This window comes from Lissotriton helveticus, chromosome 8 (genome assembly GCF_964261635.1).
Source record: "Lissotriton helveticus chromosome 8, aLisHel1.1, whole genome shotgun sequence".
In the NCBI taxonomy this organism is placed as follows: domain Eukaryota; kingdom Metazoa; phylum Chordata; class Amphibia; order Caudata; family Salamandridae; genus Lissotriton; species Lissotriton helveticus.
In genome coordinates, this window is record NC_136069.1 from 1472914771 (window position 1) to 1472937037 (window position 22267).

The window sequence follows — 22267 nt, forward strand, 5'->3', positions numbered from 1 at the left end:
CCACCAAATGCTCAAAAATATTGCTTTATAAATCTTATGATCTGAGCAAAACAGACTGCAAACGCTAGGGGATATAGGATACCATTAAAACACCTACAGAAAGCATATTTATCAAATGTATTCATAGTTTTATATTTTTCGTGCAGCAACATTCTAAATGTTTAATCCTGTTAAAATTGCATTACAGGTCTGGCCCAAAGAGCCTGTGAAAAAACTCTCAGTCAATACATCAATTTCCATTATTCATAACAAGAAGTAGAGTTCAGAAGTAAATTTCCATCACCAGCCTACAGGCATCATGCTCACAGGTCTCAAATGTATGGCGCGTTCCTACCTGTCTTGGAGCTTATAGCGAAGAAATTCTGAGGGTTTCCGCTCGTGATCCGATACGACAGTTTTTCGCTGGAAGTCGAGTCTGGGTCCTGGGCCTGGATCTGCAGCACAGGCACGTCTTTAGGGGAGTTTTCCATGACAGCGGGGTAGTAAATGGGCTCTGACGTCAGAGGCGCATTGTCGTTGACGTCTTCCACTTCGATGTAGATCTCAATGGTGGAATACAGTGGGACCACGCCCCGGTCAGTTGCATAGACCCGGAGCCAGTATGCTTTTGTTGTCTCCCTGTCCAGAACATCTGCAGTAGATATAACTCCTGTGAGACAAGACAAAACAAAGCACAACATTAATAAAATCATGGTCATGGACAGTGAAGAACATCCAAACACCAGTTCTTCTCAATACAATTTTATCAAACATGCTCAAGGCAAATATTTAATTCCTGTGAGACCTGAGAAAGGAGTACTGCATTCATGTAGTTATGTAAATAGTGTCTTATCGAAAATAATCAATTCTTTTTTCATATAACCTTACAGTTTTTCTTTGTGTATATTTGTATAATGCTAAAGTAACAAACAATCCACAATTAGCCGTTTGAACCTAGAGATAAAGACAGGCCTAGTCCGGGCTAAGGGGCACATGCATCATTGAAAATTGCATTCACAAACAGTGCGAATTGCAAAAATCGTCCGTTTGCGAATGCAATTTGAACTTTTGGGATGCATCATAAATTTAGCGATTACTAAAATTGCGATTACTTAAATTGCGATTGCATTTAAGGAATCTCAAATTGAGATTCCTTAAATGCAATGCATCAAACAAAAAAAAATAGCGATTTCGCTAATAGGGGGAGCAAATTACCATGAAGTTGACCTTCATGGTAATTTGCAAAAACTTTGAAAAATGCACTAAAGTGCATTTTTCAAAGTTCCATTTTTGCGTGTGCAAGATGTACTTATAGGCAGATTTCAGGGGTGCAACAGGGTGTCCTTTTGACACCCTGGCACCCTTGAAATTGCATTCTCAATTTGCGATTCTCTAATTGAGAATCGCAAATTGAGAATGTCTTCCCATTCAGTATTACTTAATTGCGATTCGCAATTTGCGAGTCGCAATGAAGGAATTTTAAGAAATCGCTATTTTTTTAGCGATTTCTTCATGCATAGCCATTTTCGATTCCTTATTAGCGAATCCTTATTTTTCGCTAATAAGGAATCGCAAATGGCAATGTTGATGCATGTGGGCCTAAGTTACTAAAAACACTGCTGTTAATGAGGTGAAACTTTTGCTGACAGTAATAATGAGTGTTGAAATGTCAAACTAGTAGAATAATATTGCCACAGAATATGCCCCGTGATTCTGCATTATTTGCCCATCTTGCTGTTTGATTTAGTCAGCTCAGGTACACAGACCCCGATTCTGAGTTGTTTGGAATTCCACATTGGATGATATTTACCGCGCCTTGTAATTACCACATATGTTAAACACCGTACCTTTCATTCAATTTTGGCAGCTCAAACCTGCCAGTATTTAACAGGTGGAAATAATACGATTTTAATGTAGAGGTGGATTTTTGTGTGTTGGACACCAAAATGACCATGTTACTTCCCAAAAACTCAGAACAGGTGCTTTTTATCACACACAGTAAATTTAAAACTCTGGTGGAGATTAAAACGTTTTCCTGGTGCTATAAATAGCCATATCCCTCTGACCAACTTGGATTCTGAACCATGATGTGGTCTTCCATTGCCCCATAACTCCAGTGACTCTGGGTACATGAGTATTGACATGTACCTCCAGTTTGTGAGGGACTACAGCAGGTCCAATGTGTGAGGGTTCAAAGCAGGAGCAGAAATACTACTGCCTGTCACTAGAATTGGATGAATTAGGACTGAAGTTCTTAGCAACCAGTGTGCCTCCTCACATGTCGGATGCATGTGAGGAGGCATCGGTGGCGACACTTAAGCCATCGGGACTGAGATTGAGAAATCAATAAGCCTTTCCAGTGCTAGTGTAGTAGAAGCAGGGCCGGCCTTAGGCATGTGCAAGCTGTGCACCTGCACAGGGCCACCAAACCCCAGGGGCCACCACGCCAACATATATCCTTAATATAATAATCCTCTGAGGATGGATACATATTTGCGTGGTGGCCCCTGGCAAGGATTTGGCGGCCTCCGGCTCTGTTCCACTTCCAAACACCCTGACCCTCCCCCTCTTTACTGGCCTCCGCGCTCCACCCCGCCTGGACCCCCTCTTACGGGGCCCCCTAGCTATGCTCCCTGCCCAGGGCCACCATGAGCCTAGAGCCGCCCCTGAGTAGAAGGCATGCACCTGCACAAAAGTAGACAGATATTTCCCAGCAAAACTCTAAATAAGCCTATATGCCATGAATAACAAACTATGAGCTACATGTACAAAGCTTTTTTGTTGTTGCAAGTGGCCGGATTCGCAGAATCGGGCCATTTGCGAAAGTAAAAAGGCATTTTTGTATGCACAATGCCCAAATTGCTATTTGGTACCCTTTTACCGAACTGCAATTTGGGATTGCGAATCGGTTTAGAGATGGGCCGTGTTTAGGGGGTGCTTTCCTAATACCGATTTGCATTGGTATGTAAAAATGTTTTGCGACTGAAATGCGGTTAAAACACATGTGCATTTTACCACCAACTCAGACTTGGGCCCACATGCATCAAGCATTTTTGGAGTCGCAAACGGTGCGATTCCTTAAAATCGGCCGTTTGCGATTCCAAAAGTGCTTTTTGGGATGCATGAAGCAATTTTAGAATTCGTAACATTTTTGCGAGTTCTAAAATTGCGATTGCTTTTAAGAAGTCGCAGATGTGCGATTTCTTAAAAGCAATGCATCATTACTTTTAAAAGTGCAAAATCGCAATTAGGGTATCAAATTTACCGAGTGATTGAACCACTCGGTAAATTTGGAAAAAGTGTTTAAAATGCTGAAAATGTTTTTTTTTCAACATTCATGTTTCACACACACATGTCCTTAGGACATGTGTGTGTGAAACATGATGCGAAAAATACATTTCAGAGGTGCATTGGGGGGTCCTTTGGACCCCCCCCTGCACCCATGAAATTTTCAGAGTGCCACTCGCAATTTGCTAATGCCTTCCCATTGACTCCTATGGGCCTTTTGGCCCATAGGAATCAATGGGAATTGCGAAAATTAACTTAAGAATTCGGTATTTATTTGGGATTCGGTAAAAATTGCGATTTTTACCGAATCACAAATGAATACCGAAAATAATGATGCATAGCATTTTGCAATTCTTAATTTGCGATTCCTTATTTTTCGCAAATTAAGAAGTGCAAAATGTCTCAATGATGCATGTGGGCCTTGGTGTTGACCCATTCGCAAATAGAAGTGTGTCCCCAAGGGACCTCTTCCCCTTTGAGAATGGCTGGAAAAATATTTTTTAAGAGCAGCCATTGGTTCCACAGACCACCGCCTACTCTTAAAAAATGGAAATAAAACATTTCTTTAAAAAAACAAAACACACTGGCTGCTTTAAATAAAAAGACTGCTTTATTTAAAAAGCAATCACAGACAGCATGCCACCATCTCTGTGACTTTTGAGATTGCCAATGGGTTGCAAACTGAAACCTACCTCATTAATATTCCTGAGGTAGGTCTAGTTGTGATCCACTGGGAATCTCAAATAGTGTTACACACACTTTAGTACATTAGTGTTTGCGATTACCAAATACCAAATCTACAAAATGTGCTATTTGGTCATTGCAAACACTAATGTTAGGACATGTGCCCCTCAACTGCTTCACTACCAGATCTTTGTAGGAATTTATTTGCAATGTTTACCCAGATATCAGCTAGAGGTAAGCAATGCTAAACTGCAACTGCAGTATTAGTAGGTAGAGATGGGACAACCAGACGAGTTTATTCTTGCCCACCAGCATCCTGCAGAGGATCATGACACTAGAACAGGTCCTAGCAGAGAGAAGGTGCAGAATCCACACTCATAATTAGGGCCAGTGCCCACCATCTGCCCCACGCACCATTCCAAATATACTGCTTTGGATCTTTAGGAGGGGGGGCAAGTGTGAAACAACGGGTCTTTGATACAGTGAAACAATGTGTAACTGGTGATGTTGCACATTGAAGGATATGGGTTGGGGCTCTTGCTATGCCCCCAGCGTCGGCCGGCACAGGTAAGCGCGGTGGGGAGGAAGCCGACCGATGAGTGCAGGGTGTAGCAGGGGCGAAGCCAACAGACGACTGAAAAGGTATTATTTATTTATACCTATTCTGTCTTCAGTTGACTTCCACCTCCCACCCCGCCTAACCTCGCCCTGTCCCATCGCCCCACCGCATTTACCTGTGTCGTCTGCCGCTGTAAGCCTCCTTTGCCAAATTATGGATTTAGACAGCTGCGCTCAGGGCCTCCACGAACACACAAGCTTGCTTGATGCCTTTTGGAAATCTCTTGACACTCACGCACTCATTGTGTACCAGATCGCAGTACTCTTTGTTGATGTAATCTGTGATTCTGTGATGGTAGCCGCTCAATTTCCCAGCGTTCCTCAATCTTTCAGAAATGGCCACTTTAAAAAAAAATCAACAGCAATTCTCTGAGTGCTGTGTGACTGTCATGGACCCTTCAATCCATTTCAGAGAACTGAATGTTATTACTCCATTCAGTTTCCATAACAACAAAACGCAATCTTTGTGTGCTTCAATATTTGAAAAAATACCAATATTTGGCAAATATCAACAAGAAAAAATGATATCATCTGGCATTCTGGGACAAGAGTTTCTAGGGTAAAGAAATAGCAATGCAATAGTTGGTCACAGGACTAAACACAGCATGCTAAAGTATTTGCTGCCTGATGCCTCTGGTTCAGGGAGACTATTGACTGTATGATGCGTTCAATACATGTGGAGGAACTGCTGGAGGTCTAATAAGGGTGAAAGAGGTGATTTGTGAGCACATCTTTTCTCCTCTTCAGAAGGCTAAAGACTGTTGGAATTGTGGCACACTGAGCCTGTGGTTCAATTTCATCTTGGCCTATTTGGAAAATTGTTTTGAAATTGATGTTCAAGTGACCTCAAATAGTGAGTCTGCAGGGATGAAAGCACTCGCAAATTATAGTCTCTCTGTTTCCAAAAGGCAAAAATATGAAGCTAACTAGCAAGCGGTATACAGTAAGTACTGTGGATACAGAACACAATGTTCAGAGGGAAAATAAAGGCAGGAGATTCATTTTGACTAATTCTAAGGCATTAGAAATATCTTTTACAATATGATTTACTCCTGTGAAATTGGTACTTGCCAATCTTTCTATAAATGCGTGGATGAATACGCTTTCATAGATGAGGTGCACGAGCTGGTGCCTGGAATCAGGTATATAATTATTTCTTTTATGGTCGTCATGCACATCTTCCTACATTCATCTGAAATAGAAACCCCACTGGAAAGATATCTGCTGAGAGCTTGACAAAAGCCATCTCACCGCCCCCACCTTAGCAGGATTTCACTGGTTAAAACAATAGGAAAGAGCTTTCAGAAGATGGAAAGATGTCAGGGTATAATCTTACATCCTTTGTTTACACTGGCTGCAAGGGTAGAACTGCAGTTTTACTCCAGGATGTCAGGCCCCATTCAAGGTGAAAGTCTGAATGGCTGTTCATTCTATCATGGCTGGGGAGGTTTGTGTGTAAGGGGGTTTCTACTGGAATAGATACTAGTAGCCATGGCAACCACAAAGTTGTGTCTCTCGCCAAATTATAGCCAAGAGCAAAAAAAAAGCCAACCAACAATAGAACACAACCTCTTCAAAGAAAAAGATCTCAGTGGGCAGTCGCCATCAAAAAATGGATTGCTATGGGACAAAAATGAAATTTTCAATACACAGTGAAAAGCGATGTTGTGTACATCTCCAGGAGGTGAATGCTGCTTGATTTTTACCCAGCCGTCTGAGCTAATAATTAAGAATACAATTTGTAAAAAATGTAAAAATCTGAATATATTTATCTGCAAAGATTTCAAAAAGAGGCACCTCTACATGTGCTGACATGCTGTTACATAAACGGCAGATTTACAAGGCCCGTACGCCGCCGCGTCAATTTTGTGATGCAACGGTGGCGCAAAACCAGCGCCATGCTGCGGGGTATTTACAACGTGACGCATCTAGCGTGATGCGTCACGTTGTAAAGCCCTGCGCCACATATGGGCGATCCAGCACGTGTGGGGGGGGGGTGTTCCTGCGCAGGAACGCCTCAGAAAGGTGGCTGAGTGAAATCTACAAGATTTCACTCAGTCACTTTTACGGCTATGCTGCGTCAAAACCCTGCTTGAAGCTGACGTAAGGATTGACACAGCATGTTAGGCATAGGGGCACCCCAAGCCCTGCTAGAGCTGCGTCACGTTTGCGACGCAACTCCAGCAATGTGACGCCTTTCCGTCGGGGTAAGCGACACGCATCTTCCCATCCGTGCGCCACGGTGCGCCGCATTGTAAATGCGGCGCATCAGTGTTGGCTCACGGGTGGTTTGGCATGTCGCAACTGTTCTGGCGCATCCCTGCTGATTAGCAGAGATGCGCCAGAAGTTGTAAATCTGCCCCGTAGTATTTTAAGTTAAATTGACTTTTTAGGTTTGAATGATTTCTTTGTTTTTTTAAAGTCTAAATAGAGGGAAAACTCCTCTTATCTTCTCAGACAATCCACCTCACATATCCACCTCCCACTCGTCTTACCACGTATACCTGGCCCACTTGGCTACATCTCCTAGAAGCCCTTTTAACTCTTCCCCTGGGCTCTATGTTATTATCACACGGTCGAAATATTGATATCTCCTTCCAGCTCTTTCAACACTTCCTCTGAGCTCCGTGGCATTATATTACAGTCGAAGTATTGATATTTCACCTCAATAACAAAATGCCCCCTCCTTGTAGTGCCTTAACAAAAAATATACCTAACGTTCATCAAACCAGCAACCACCAAAGGTCACACTTTCCTTGATTTTTATTATTTCTTGGGGCTCCTGTGATGTTTTGTTTAGCACCTTTTGTTAAATGAGAGCGTGAAATGTTCCATCCCTCACTTGTATTCCAAAGGATGCAAAAAACTATTTTTTAACAAAGATTGGGAGTTTTTTTTGCCTCAAGTTAATATGAGTGAGTTTCCTTGCTCCAAACAATCGCACAGCTAAATGTGCCAATTGCATAATTGTTTTCTTATTTATTCAATGTTCATCCATTTTACTCCGTGGTTTTCCAAGCTTGTCAAACTTATTCTCCAACTTTAATTCGAGTCCACACGCTGAGTGTATATGCCGTTTCCGAGTTTTTACTGTTCAAACCGTGTCTATCCAGACTTTATGAATGAACAGGACTGAAGCATTAATTCATATCAGGCAGCGTTTATTCAAAAAATACCCAATGCATTTCGGGCTCAACGCCCTTCTTCGGGGGTCACTGTAAATGAATAATAAATAGCCACAATCACAAATCGTGTTCTCCACTTCAGTGTAACATTTCTTAATGCTAACCCAATTTATAAACATGTTGCACGATACCAAAAAACATTAATGTCACTTAAAAAGCTTTACCCAACAAATCAATGCATTGCGAAGATCCCTGTATGCCAGACAGCCTAGCTATTATTCTCCTCCCTAGTTTTATATCTTAATCCTTATCACATTCCCATTTTTCGAAAAATTGAAACCAACCCATCCCCTTGTGCCTTACGTTCGAATTTCTCACAACACCTTCTTTTGTACCTGCACCCTGACAATATATCACTTGTGTTCCCCTTCAAAACCTTTCCTTATACCCATCTCTCTACAATCACCCTTTATCGAATAGTAAACCGTGTGAAAACTGCCGTGACTTGTCTCTCATGTTTACTTCCGTTCTCGAAAACCGTCATTATTTGACAGTATCACCTCTCTCTATTCCCACCCCTCCGCTTTTGGTAACTTGTCCCCCGAACCGTGCCCTTGCAATGCTCTCTACTTAACACGTACCTGCCATGTGTTGTTTAAAAACCGTCCGTCCTTACTCCATCTAACATCCCATCAATCTCCCTCCCATAATCCCTCTCTTATTTAACCCCTGGTTTCAACTTCCCAATTAGGCTCCTGATTCAGATTTCCCGCCCTCCCGGCGTCACTTGTTGAATATTCTTCGTAAAACACTGCATCCCCCATAATTCAGTTTGCCTGCCTATAACCAACCGGTACAGTACACAGTAATGCAAACAAGTGTAAAGCGATGGTATATCACGTAGTGTAAACACGTATTGAATGTGAGTATTCAATGTCATTTTCGTTTCAAAATAACCTCCTTGAGCGTCTCGAACACTGTCCTTAATGAACCACGTTGTTGTTCCTGGCGTGCAGACTCATGTTTTTTGCATCAATTTAATCAATATTCTTCATCTTCATCCTTGGGTGCTATCCTGGTGTAGGGCATTTATTACAAACTGCACTGTAAAGGGGGGCAGGATGCACACCACTTAATCCTAATTTCTCGAACTTGTCTCTTTTTATCTAAAGGGTGCGTGCTGATTGAGACTGGTGCCATGCCCTAATGGCACTAAAGTTATAAACGTCACTGTAGTGGGGCTTCATCTCGCCCCAAACAATCGCACAGCTAAATGTGCCAATTGCATAATTGTTTTCTTATTTATTCAATGTTCATCCATTTTACTCCGTGGTTTTCCAAGCTTGTCAAACTTATTCTCCAACTTTAATTTGAGTCCACACGCTGAGTGTATATGCCGTTTCCGAGTTTTTACTGTTCAAACCGTGTCTATCCAGACTTTATGAATGAACAGGACTGAAGCATTAATTCATATCAGGCAGCGTTTATTCAAAAAATACCCAATGCATTTCGGGCTCAACGCCCTTCTTCGGGGGTCACTGTAAATGAATAATAAATAGCCACAATCACAAATCGTGTTCTCCACTTCAGTGTAACATTTCTTAATGCTAACCCAATTTATAAACATGTTGCACGATACCAAAAAACATTTATGTCACTTAAAAAGCTTTACCCAACAAATCAATGCATTACGAAGATCCCTGTATGCCAGACAGCCTAGCTATTATTCTCCTCCCTAGTTTTATATCTTAATCCTGAGATTGATGGGATGTTAGATGGAGTAAGGACGGACGGTTTTTAAACAACACATGGCAGGTACGTGTTAAGTAGAGAGCATTGCAAGGGCACGGTTCGGGGGACAAGTTACCAAAGGCGGAGGGGTGGGAATAGAGAGAGGTGATACTGTCAAATAATGACGGTTTTCGAGAACGGAAGTAAACATGAGAGACAAGTCACGGCAGTTTTCACACGGTTTACTATTCGATAAAGGGTGATTGTAGAGAGATGGGTATAAGGAAAGGTTTTGAAGGGGAACACAAGTGATATATTGTCAGGGTGCAGGTACAAAAGAAGGTGTTGTGAGAAATTCGAACGTAAGGCACAAGGGGATGGGTTGGTTTCAATTTTTCGAAAAATGGGAATGTGATAAGGATTAAGATATAAAACTAGGGAGGAGAATAATAGCTAGGCTGTCTGGCATACAGGGATCTTCGTAATGCATTGATTTGTTGGGTAAAGCTTTTTAAGTGACATAAATGTTTTTTGGTATCGTGCAACATGTTTATAAATTGGGTTAGCATTAAGAAATGTTACACTGAAGTGGAGAACACGATTTGTGATTGTGGCTATTTATTATTCATTTACAGTGACCCCCGAAGAAGGGCGTTGAGCCCGAAATGCATTGGGTATTTTTTGAATAAACGCTGCCTGATATGAATTAATGCTTCAGTCCTGTTCATTCATAAAGTCTGGATAGACACGGTTTGAACAGTAAAAACTCGGAAACGGCATATACACTCAGCGTGTGGACTCGAATTAAAGTTGGAGAATAAGTTTGACAAGCTTGGAAAACCACGGAGTAAAATGGATGAACATTGAATAAATAAGAAAACAATTATGCAATTGGCACATTTAGCTGTGCGATTGTTTGGGGCGAGATGAAGCCCCACTACAGTGACGTTTATAACTTTAGTGCCATTAGGGCATGGCACCAGTCTCAATCAGCACGCACCCTTTAGATAAAAAGAGACAAGTTCGAGAAATTAGGAATAAGTGGTGTGCATCCTGCCCCCCTTTACAGTGCAGTTTGTAATAAATGCCCTACACCAGGATAGCACCCAAGGATGAAGATGAAGAATATTGATTAAATTGATGCAAAAAACATGAGTCTGCACGCCAGGAACAACAACGTGGTTCATTAAGGACAGTGTTCGAGACGCTCAAGGAGGTTATTTTGAAACAAAAATGACATTGAATACTCACATTCAATACGTGTTTACACTACGTGATATACCATCGCTTTACACTTGTTTGCATTACTGTGTACTGTACCGGTTGGTTATAGGCAGGCAAACTGAATTATGGGGGATGCAGTGTTTTACGAAGAATATTCAACAAGTGACGCCGGGAGGGCGGGAAATCTGAATCAGGAGCCTAATTGGGAAGTTGAAACCAGGGGTTAAATAAGAGAGGGATTATGGGAGGGAGATTGATGGGATGTTAGATGGAGTAAGGACGGACGGTTTTTAAACAACACATGGCAGGTACGTGTTAAGTAGAGAGCATTGCAAGGGCACGGTTCGGGGGACAAGTTACCAAAAGCGGAGGGGTGGGAATAGAGAGAGGTGATACTGTCAAATAATGACGGTTTTCGAGAACGGAAGTAAACATGAGAGACAAGTCACGGCAGTTTTCACACGGTTTACTATTCGATAAAGGGAGATTGTAGAGAGATGGGTATAAGGAAAGGTTTTGAAGGGGAACACAAGTGATATATTGTCAGGGTGCAGGTACAAAAGAAGGTGTTGTGAGAAATTCGAATGTAAGGCACAAGGGGATGGGTTGGTTTCAATTTTTCGAAAAATGGGAATGTGATAAGGATTAAGATATAAAACTAGGGAGGAGAATAATAGCTAGGCTGTCTGGCATACAGGGATCTTCGTAATGCATTGATTTGTTGGGTAAAGCTTTTTAAGTGACATAAATGTTTTTTGGTATCGTGCAACATGTTTATAAATTGGGTTAGCATTAAGAAATGTTACACTGAAGTGGAGAACACGATTTGTGATTGTGGCTATTTATTATTCATTTACAGTGACCCCCGAAGAAGGGCGTTGAGCCCGAAATGCATTGGGTATTTTTTGAATAAACGCTGCCTGATATGAATTAATGCTTCAGTCCTGTTCATTCATAAAGTCTGGATAGACACGGTTTGAACAGTAAAAACTCGGAAACGGCATATACACTCAGCGTGTGGACTCGAATTAAAGTTGGAGAATAAGTTTGACAAGCTTGGAAAACCACGGAGTAAAATGGATGAACATTGAATAAATAAGAAAACAATTATGCAATTGGCACATTTAGCTGTGCGATTGTTTGGGGCGAGATGAAGCCCCACTACAGTGACGTTTATAACTTTAGTGCCATTAGGGCATGGCACCAGTCTCAATCAGCACGCACCCTTTAGATAAAAAGAGACAAGTTCGAGAAATTAGGAATAAGTGGTGTGCATCCTGCCCCCCTTTACAGTGAGTTTCCTTGCTACAATTATTAAAACTTTCTTCCAGCAGAAACCAACCATGTTTGACTGGTACCCCGTAATGGAAATGCGAATGTATTTGTTTATAAATTTGTTTTTAATAAAACACTTTGAAATTAAAAAAACTTTCTTCCAGTGGCTAATTCGTAAAAAAAAAAAATACGTGATTGGGCTCTCATCAGGAGGCAGCTTGCATCGACCCATTCTTCCTGTTAGTGGCGCCTAATACAGAACCAACTATTAACCATGAAAGTGGGGAGACTATATGGTGTAATGGCCAGAGCTGCCGACTTCGGAGCTGGGGAACCAGCTTCGAGTGTCTGTGTCAACTCAACATCCTGTGATGCTGGGCAAATCACTTAATTTCCCTGTAAATGAATGTGTCCTTAACCCCTTCCGTACTCATGACAGCCCCCGGCCTTCATGAGTCACAGTGGGCATGGGCACACGACAGCCGGAGGCCATCCGAGCCACGCCTGTGATTGGAATGTCCAGCCCCGCGGCAGAATTTGCGCCGCAGCCAAGGTGTTAACTGGTGTTCATGAAAAGTGGAGGGTATTGATGATTAAGTGCTGGTGCTGAGCACCAGAAAACACAGGCTCAAATTAACCATTGCTTTCTTCTAAGTTTAGGATCGACCATTACAACTGATTCTAATTATAATGTCAACAGCAATATCGGCAACAAGCAACGCTTATTTTAACAGGAATAAGGACACTTCAGGTCAAACATCCCTGAATATTTTTAGGAAAAGTAAATACAAAATGCATTATAAAACAAGAAGTACCCTCCAAAGAATCATTACAGTGGGTGAGCTCATAATTACAATGGGGTAGCACATTCCACTTCCTGTCCTGTGAAGCCTCTTAACAGGCTGGGAACCCATTCCCCTTTTTCCAGATCTGCCTCTATTGATCTTCAAGCCTATCACCAAAAGAATGGAAGACACCTGCTGGTCTGGGCTTTGGGTGTTGTGGTGGCAGTGTCTTTATAGTGATGTTGATGCTTTGCGGCCTAATTACCCCCTTGCGTGCTTGTGACGGAACCGTCCATCACAAGCCTTGGGTGTGCTGTGCTGGTGACGGAACGGTTTCGTCACGGCCCGCTCGCTGCGCCTGGCGGCGCGAATTCTGCGCCTGCGCTGAGGGTTCTATTGGGCGGGCGGGGCCGTGACGGAACCGTTCCGTCACAAGCACAGCGCGCCCGAGGCTCGTGACGGAGTGTTTCCGTCACGAGCACGGGAGCGCCGCGCGGCCCCCCCTCCCCCTTAGCACTGCGGCGGAATAGCCGCCGCAGCTAAGGGGTTAAGGGTGGCAGGTGGCTGCACTCTCCCCAGTTTATATAAAAATCTATTCCATGATCATTCGTTGATTCAGATGAGATGTCAAGAAAACAAGAAATGCATGGGCCTTGTGCATGAGCGGGCCAGGTGGTGTGTACACATATGTGCTTGCCTTTTGCAGCCCAACTGAGTGCCTTTTTGATCCTTTTTGACTTTCTAAGCTTTCTATGTCCTATAATGTAAACATAAAAATAAATAAAATGAATTTTGTTACGCGCACTGCATCACCAAATGCGATGCAGTGCGCACAACGAAATTCGTTTTATTTATTTTTATGTTTACTTACCTGTGAAGGTCCGGATTCCATACATTACTAACCCCCACCCTGCCCCTCCCTCTCCCCACGTCAGCGCCCGGCCGGTACTCCCACTACCGGCCTCGGCTGCTAAATTGGCCTTTGTTTTGGGCCCGGCTGGAGTCTGAAATATGAAAGCCCTGTCGCCGCCTGCATGTTGCTGCTCGAAACAAAAGCAGGCAAGGTGCAGGAGCTGCTGAATGTGCCCCGGTGTCTGAAAATTACACTGGGACAGCATAATTCAGTGGTGCCAACTTCTTTCAGGTTGATGGTGTTCACCCTGTGAAAATAGTGGGTGGACGCTGTGTGCCCGCATGCACCACCAACTTGTGCACTGCCATATTGGATATTGCACTATTTAACAACAAATGAATTAGTAAGTAAATTCAGAAGACGTTAGGCTGATTCATGCCTGTTGAATCGCATGATGGCAAATCTTTATTTAAGCGAGAGGATGTAGACCTAAAGGCAGGACTGTAACTTAAGAGAGAGAATGAGTGAAGATTGAATGTTTGTATTAATGCATCAGTGAATGAATGAATATTGATGCGTTGAATGGATGAATAAATTAATTAAGGGTCGAATGAAAAAATATAAAAAAGTAGGAATGAATTACCAAATACACATATTTCATCTCTGTGTACTGATTTTCCCTAACTGATGCTTTTTGCAAAATGTTGGCAATGAAGACTAGGTTGCTGAAGATCTTGGTTCCATAGATTGATTCTGGAGTTTAGGAACCTGTGTATAAAAGCATTGAATTCCCTCTGTGTTAAGCGTGCATCTAGACACTGGTACATATGAATTTCAGCTCTATTAGAAAATGTTGAACTGACAAAGTAACAAAATACTCATTTTACAGACTGTGCCGCATTATGCTGCATAGTTTGCCTTTTCTTCTGGCATAATTGAGTCAACGCTGCCACATTGGCCCTTCACTGCACATAATTCTAGAGGCCCTGCTTATAACTCCCCCACAGTCAGAAGAGCTTGGCAACAAAAATGCAATAGTTTGCATTTCCTGTGTATTTCAAGTTGTTCCAAAATGTCTAACAAGAGATGGTCAGATGAACAAAGGCATGCTGCCATTGTACATACCCCCAAGTAGCATGCTTATCATTGCTGCAACTGCACATATGTAAGCCCACAGCTTACAGAAATATTAGATTAACACACAGGTGAAGTGCCCTGACATCTTTCAAGGTTAGGCGCGGAGGTGGCTCCCTCTGAGGCAGACAGACGGACTGGCAGGTCCTGAACAAGCAGAACTTTATAAGTGAGTTTTAATTCGTGCCACTTGGCACCTAGGGTGACCCTTTTAGTGCATCACTGCACTCTGTCGAAGGTATGCGCCTAGATCCTTTAAATGTGGGCGCCCTGCTCCTCTTCCCTGTCAGCCATAATTGTTCTTCTGTCTCTTGTTGCCAAGAGAACATGGACGGCCAGGCTCAGGTTCGGTCACTCCTGCTTCTGCCGGCCGACAGTGAATTGCCAATTGTCAGATAACATCAGGAGCAGAGAACAAAAGGTGACCCCCAGAGGCTGGCTCCTCGCACAAAAAGACAAAGCGCTCAAAGCAGCCATTTGGTACCAGACAGACCACAAGCCTGACCTGGAAGTCATAATTAGGTAGCCGGGTCTCCACTGCACAGCGACGACGCTTGAAGCTAATACAAGCAAGAGACAGAAGCAGCCATCATTAGAGACAGGCAGACACAAGCATCATCAAAAGACAGCATATGCATGGCTAGTCAGCTGATGTCGCCTGACGCGCGCGCCGTCCTTGTGTCTGCTGGTCTGGAAGCGCAGCACCCCTGGAGGGCTGACCAAAGCACGACAGCCATGCACAGAGGAGGCTTCCAATCAGCACCAGGCAGAAATGCACAGGAGCAAGGTTCACCTCCATCCCACCTGGGAGTAAGACGAGGCATGTGATTGGCTGTGTCCAGAGACCCACATGTTCTACATGGACCCCCTCATCCACTGGTCTAATTCAGGCGTGTCCAGCTTAAATCCAGGAGGGATGGATCCAAGACAATTTTTAGGATAACTCCTGACTATGTAAAAGAGTGCCATTAAAATGAATGCCATGTCAATAAAGCATATGTCGACATTTTGAAACTGCGGCACGGATTCTGCCCTCCAGGACATAGGTTGGATGCCCTTGCTCGAATACTTTTAACTTCTGAATGCTTGTTCTCGAGAATTTATATGAACCTACCTGGTTTACAAATCTTACCAAGTTTTTTTTTCAAATACATTATTCTTTACAGAAGTTAGCCATCTAATCATTTTTCCTATTTTAATCACATTTCTGTATATTGTTTGATTATTGTGCAGTGCTTTGCCTCACCATCACGCGATATAAAAAACGTAATTAAATAATAAATAAATAAATACCCTGAAACAACAACAAACAATGGGCCTGATTCACAGAACTAACTTAAGACAAAATCCTAAACTTACTACCATTTTGGTATTCACAGAAGGCACTTACTCACTTTGGTATTCACAGAAGGCACTTACTCATCAATGAGTAAGTGCAGTCTGTGAATACCAAAATGAGTAAGTTACTCAAAATGAGTAAGTTACTCAAAATGAGTAAGTTACTCGTTTTGGTATTCACAGAAGGCACCTACTCATCAATGAGTAAGTGCCTTCTGTGAATGGTAGTAAGTTTAGGATTGTGTCTTAAGTTATTTCTGTGAATCGGGCCCATTGCGCGGTGCTTCTGAACTCAGAAGTGGAAGATATCACCAAGGGAAGGCATGGAACTTTCCCTTTTCCCTGGTAACATATTTTCTGAGTGTCTTTTGTCTTTGCAGGAGGGTCCCACGTATTTGCCACGAGGCCCTGGTGGTGCCTCGCGCGCACAGCGTGACCTCCATTTGCTGCACTTGAGAATGACTGCTAATTCATCACAGCAGAGTTATTACGATCGGAGGACAGAAGGTGTACTTTATAGCTCAATATTATGTGAAGATCAGAAAGGAGAAGGCAGGGTTTGATTTTCTCTAATTACGTCCTCGTCTCCGCTGGTTCCTCGTCTATAGATTTCCTTGATTGTTTTCCCATTCCCAGCCCCAATTTTTCCATTCCATGCTCCTCGCCTCTGACACCCACTTAGCAGCCACATTCATCTCTGTCTCTTAATTGAGACGTAGAGGGCTCTCTTGCCCGCTGTGAATATAAAATCTGACGTGCTTCAGAGGTGTGAACTCAGTTTAAGCAGCTCTGGGTTTCTGAGCACAAAGGCACTGAAACAGTTATGGGGTGCTGAAGGCCTGCATTTGGTGGAAGATGTATAATGCAGGCCTAGTTTGGAAGAATTGGTTCAATAACACATATGACAATGCTGAAATGTACTCTTTTCCCGTAAAGGACCTATGCATGATCACAAAGGCGTGGGGTCTCAAGCAGTGCTTAAATTGTAAAAAAAGAAAAAGAAAGTACCAGCACCCTCATCAGCGCTGCCAACGACAGTACTGACCCAACTAACTACCATACTCCTTCAGCAGCAGGTATTAGTCCTTTTTAATATGTATTGAATTAATAAATTACTGTTGATGTGCTCATTTTTAAATTAGACAGACAGCGCCACCTTGTGGCAGACCTTCATATGAACTGGTGTTGACAGTTAAATGCCATGTTGGGCACTGGAAACCACAGGCTCAAATTAAGCACTGCTTGAGTGCGGTAAATGTATGTGCCATTGTGTGCTGGGCAAAATAATGAGGTCACTCACGATTCCTATGAGGAGAACAAAGATGACAAAACTTGGTCTTCCCTGCACTCCACCGGTTTCCTTCAAAGACAAGCGTCATATATAAAGCACGCTTTGCAGGGCTCTGGCCCGACACAGAATCTGAGAGTTGCTAACAGTTATTGGACATGCAACCCACTACAATATTTAGAAACTTTGCTCTAAAATCTTGCAGTGCTTAAACAATGCACAAGTATCGCACAGAAAGAAAAATGCCGCTTTAGCACAGCCTTACTGGATTTCATGGCAGCTTTTGACCTGGTATCCAGGCTTAGACTCTAGAAAAAACTGCAAGACATGGGGTTGGATCTGGTACAATTAACGATAATACGAATTCTGTACAAAGACACCAACTCACAGTTCAAGCTACACCAGAAAGGCCTTCTGAGCAAGTGATTTACTACTGTCAGCAGAGATGACCAAGACTGCCTTCTTCCTTTCCTACTATTCTCTCTTTATGCAAACAACCTACACAGAGAATTGCTGGAAGCAGCTCCGGACATAGCAGTAATAGACAGCTTTCCAGTCCCTGCACTTCTATACGCTGATGACTCCATTTTGATCATCTCGATTCTGAAAGTCTTGTAAGCTCAACTCACAGCAATGGTAGAATAGTGTGAATTAAAAATAAATACTATGGAAACAAACACCATGTTTGTCATAAAAAAATCAGAAAGACACTAAAGCCTTCCACAACAACAATACAAAGCTGGAAGGAGTTAACTCATTCACCTATTTGGGCCTAAAAATCTCAAATAATCTCAAGTGGGTCTTGAACATTTAAAAGGCAATAGAGAAATCTGAGCCCTCTCAAAATTCAATCAATGGCTCATACCTACAGACATTGATTTTCAGAGCATTTTGGCAAGGTAGTTCAGGCAAAGGCTGGAAGTCAAATTTCCCATGAAGCTGAGCCTTGGGGCAAGAAAAAAATGCATGCAAAATAGGATGCTTGGAATAGACGTTCTGGAAACTTTGACTGATGCTACCAACAGGATTTCTTGCTATTACCCTAGTGGCCGATGTTAGCAATACTTCTATTTTAAGAATATGTCAAATGTCCCAAATGAAGTACGGACTCAGAAGAATGGGATCTAATTTATTTATTTATTTATGTATTTTTCACATTTTTAAAGCGCACTGTTACCAGATGGTGTCCTGGCGCTGACTGACCACTCCTTAGCCTGACCTGAAGCTTATTGTTTAAAGAGCCAAGTTTTCAAGGCCCTCCGAAAGGACATCAGATCCGGCGCTAGTCTGAGGACCATTGGCAGGGCGTTCCAGGCTTTCGCTGCTCCCAAGGGGAAACTCCTTCCCCCCCAACGGGCTTTCCTGCCTCTTGGAACCATAATTGTCCCCTGGTCGGCTGATCTCAGCGATCTAGCTCGTTTGTACCACTGGAAGAGCTGGATCATACAGTGAGGGCCCACTCCTTTGAGTGCCTTAAATACTACACAGAGCGCTTTGAATATGATTCTTTTGCGCACAGGTAGCCAGTGTAGTTTCACCAAATCCTGGGCGACCGAGGCAAATTTCGGTGTACCCTTTATAGATAAAGCCTGGAAACAACATCTCAAACTAGGACACGATTCTGCCTTTATCACAATCAGGGAAAGAGAAGCAAATCACCTTGGTCTAGTTTTGACTCCACACAACCACTTACTGAAGCTTATTGTTATTGTTAATTTTGATTTGTAGAGCGCTTAATGCCGGAAGGTCTCTAAGCTTATGATGATACAAAGAATAAAAGTGACTGTTCACAAAAAATATCCTACTTTGAAATTGAAAACAACATGCAAGACCTTGGAGAAATTTCACCCACAGGGCAAGCAGGATTATTTGATGTTTCAACAAATGTTCAATTCATCCTGATAAGACTCACAAATAGCAGGCATTGAATACTTTTCCTGCTAGGTAGAAGCGGCATTCTTCCAACGAATATACGCTAAAAACCAGAAAACAATCTACCTCAGCAAACTGTTTTCGAAGCAATACTAAAGACATCCCGCCCTTCCTGTTAAGATGCCTCATCTGTGACAGCATCAGAGGAAGCACCATCAGATATATGTTAGAAAAAGATAATCTTGAATCTGATGATGAATCCATATTCTTTCTACTATGTGACTTCTCTGCTCAGTTAACTAGATAGACAGGAAAATAGCTGGTGAAAAGTTGGATCCTAAGAGAAAAGAACCTGGGAAACAAAACGTAATACAACCACAAGTTCTACCCAGAGTTCCCCGCCGTCCAGAAAACCTGTTTAACTTACAGTCTGTTTTTATTTTGCATGCTTAGCTTATATGCCCTTCTACATTAGGTGCTTCAGGTGAGGTTTTATGTCTGCTGTTTCAATTTCTTATTCTATTAGTGAAGTAATTATTCCCTGTGCAAAAGGCAGTTTTTGTACTCCAAATGCATTGATAAAAATAAACTTATACTATAAAAAATTATTGCCTCTATATTCTTAAGTAAAATTATTGGTACACCTGATAGACCTTTAAACTGAAAATAAATGTTTCCCCGCTAACAGATTCTTAGCGCCTATAAGGTTTGGAATAATTTTTTCTCTCTCTGACTCTATCCAAATGAATCACAAAGGTAGGTACTGTACCCCATAACACCCTCGAATTCTACCTAAAATGCTGGATGACAGAAAGCCTCATGAGTTTCAGTGAAAAATCACAATTTCTGTAGATCATCGCCAAGTACCATTCAAAAATAGTTTGTTCTATTGCTACAACAGACTGTGTAGCATACATGGAAATGCACATTAATACTAGCGCTCTGAAGTAATTTTTTTGTTTTACATAGCGACTTACAAATAAATATATTAGTAAGAAGCATTCGATAATGTGCCGACTGCTACACAGACCAGCTTAACGTTATTGAGATAGTTTCGACCTTACCACAATCACTGCACACTTTTGTCAGAGCATGAAGAGACTACTAAAACATACTTCAAGCAGAACTGTCAAATAAACTGATGATCCTTACTAAAATATGAAAATATTTAGGGTCACCAACCAAAGCAAGAAAAAGGAGCAGCATCATCCTGTCCTAAAGAAGCCTACAGTGTCGCCATATCTCCTTAAAACTCCTCATCATTGCACATTACATTTACATTTACATTTACACAGAATCATCTGCGGGGATGCCCAACATATTAGAAGAATTTAATTAACCACCCTTACTCCAAAATTAACCTACAATCCAACTCACACCCACAACTTCAAATACTTTGTTCCACTCACACCGAAATGGGTAGGGAGGACATGGGGGGCAGGTGGGGTTTACACTGGAAGCCCACCAGAATCACCAGAAGGGACATCCAGAAGAGTGCTGCAAGTAATTCAACAGGATAACCTTCAGAAAACAAGTAGATATGTAATTGTTCTCCCAAATCCTGGACCTCCAGGCCGAGTATAGAAGCGTAACTTAGTTACCTTTGGAAAGGCTCTTGCTAGGAGATATTCCATCTAGCTGCAGACCCAACACCTTAATAACAGATGCCAGACTGGCACCGGAGATTTTTTTTCAGCAATGCTTCGTGTGCACAGGTAGGTGGCACCATATGGCTCAATGGACACTTACTACCACCCTGGAACTGAGGGAGCTGAGCCGCATATAATCTATACTCCATGTGCACAGAAGCCAGTGACTTTCTTTCTGGGACCTTCGTGATCCCGAGCCCTTATCACAACTTGTCAATTTTCCAGCAATTCCAAATGTGTCTCAGAAAGGTTACCAAGGATGCTATCTCCCCCACTGACACCAGGATTCAAGCTGTGCAGCATCTGCAAGTCACAGATGTCGGTTACGCACCCACACAATGTGTGCCTCTCATGCTACGGCTCCGATCGTAAATCAAAATTGTGCGATACGTGCACCCGTATGCTCCCAGAGGCAGTCAGGGAGCAGGAGGTGAGAACACTATACCCGTAGGTGTCAAAGCACTTTGGGAGGCATTGTGTAGCAGTTTATAGCAGTTACTCAGATAACTAAGGAGATTAAGAGGAAAAAAGCCATGTCTTTAAATGCTTTTTAAAGACAGAAAAGAAGTCAAAACAAGCATTCTGGGCAGGAAGGGTGTTCCAGAGTCTGGCCACAGCCACCGAGATGGAGTGAACACCCATCTGGCCTTCTTAACCCTGGGTATTATTGTCTTTATGTGGAAAGAGGATCTGAGAAGTCTGCTAGGGATGTACCAGCGAAAAAGTGAATTGACTGGGACCTTTCTGATTCAGGGCTACGAACGTCATACAGAGAGCTTTAAAAGTGATCCTTTTGTTATGGTGAGCCAGTGGAGGGAACGAATCTCATCCTTGACCAACACGTGCTTGGGGATCTTTAAAACAGAGGTCCCACTCTTGCTCCAAGTCACCGGGTCGTTCTTGATCAAGGTCATGTTGTGACTCTCAAACGAAGTCCCGCTCCTGCTCGAAGTCTTCCAGTAAGTTAAAGTCAAAAATACATCACACGTGAAAGAAACATAAGTGGGGCTCATCCCTCCATTGAAAGTTTGATGTTATGTTATGTTATGTTATTTTAATTTGTATCGAGCGCAGATACTCATAAGTGTCCCGGCACGGAGCGAGGAGAGGTAACCGACAGGAAATTAGGCAAAGACATACGTTTTCAGATTCTTCTTGAAGATGCATGGATCCTGGATATTCCGACGTGTGAGAGGAAGAGCGTTCCAGGCAGCCACTGCTTTCCTTGTCAAGGAGCTGCCTCCAAGCCTCTTGCGTTGGAAGCGGGAGACCAGAGCCAGGCGCTGGGACAGAGAGTGCAAATGACGGGCTGGGGTGTAAAAGGCAAAGCGTTTCTGTAAGTAGGTGGGGCCAAGCCCCTGCAGGGCACGATGGGCCATGACCAGGGATTTAAATTTAACCCATTCAACCGCCGGAAGCCAGTG

At 42.7% G+C, this 22267-nt stretch overlaps 1 protein-coding gene across 2 annotated transcripts in view; it reads right to left on the minus strand.

Annotated features, from left to right (window-relative positions):
- The window catches only part of FAT3 (FAT atypical cadherin 3), a 741111-nt gene that overhangs the window by 543229 nt on the left and 175615 nt on the right, over positions 1-22267 (minus strand). For both annotated transcript variants that reach the window (XM_078658413.1, XM_078658412.1), the window contains exon 2: positions 335-649. In XM_078658413.1, the coding sequence (XP_078514539.1) occupies positions 335-649 (315 nt within the window). The remainder of the gene's footprint in view (positions 1-334; positions 650-22267) is intronic.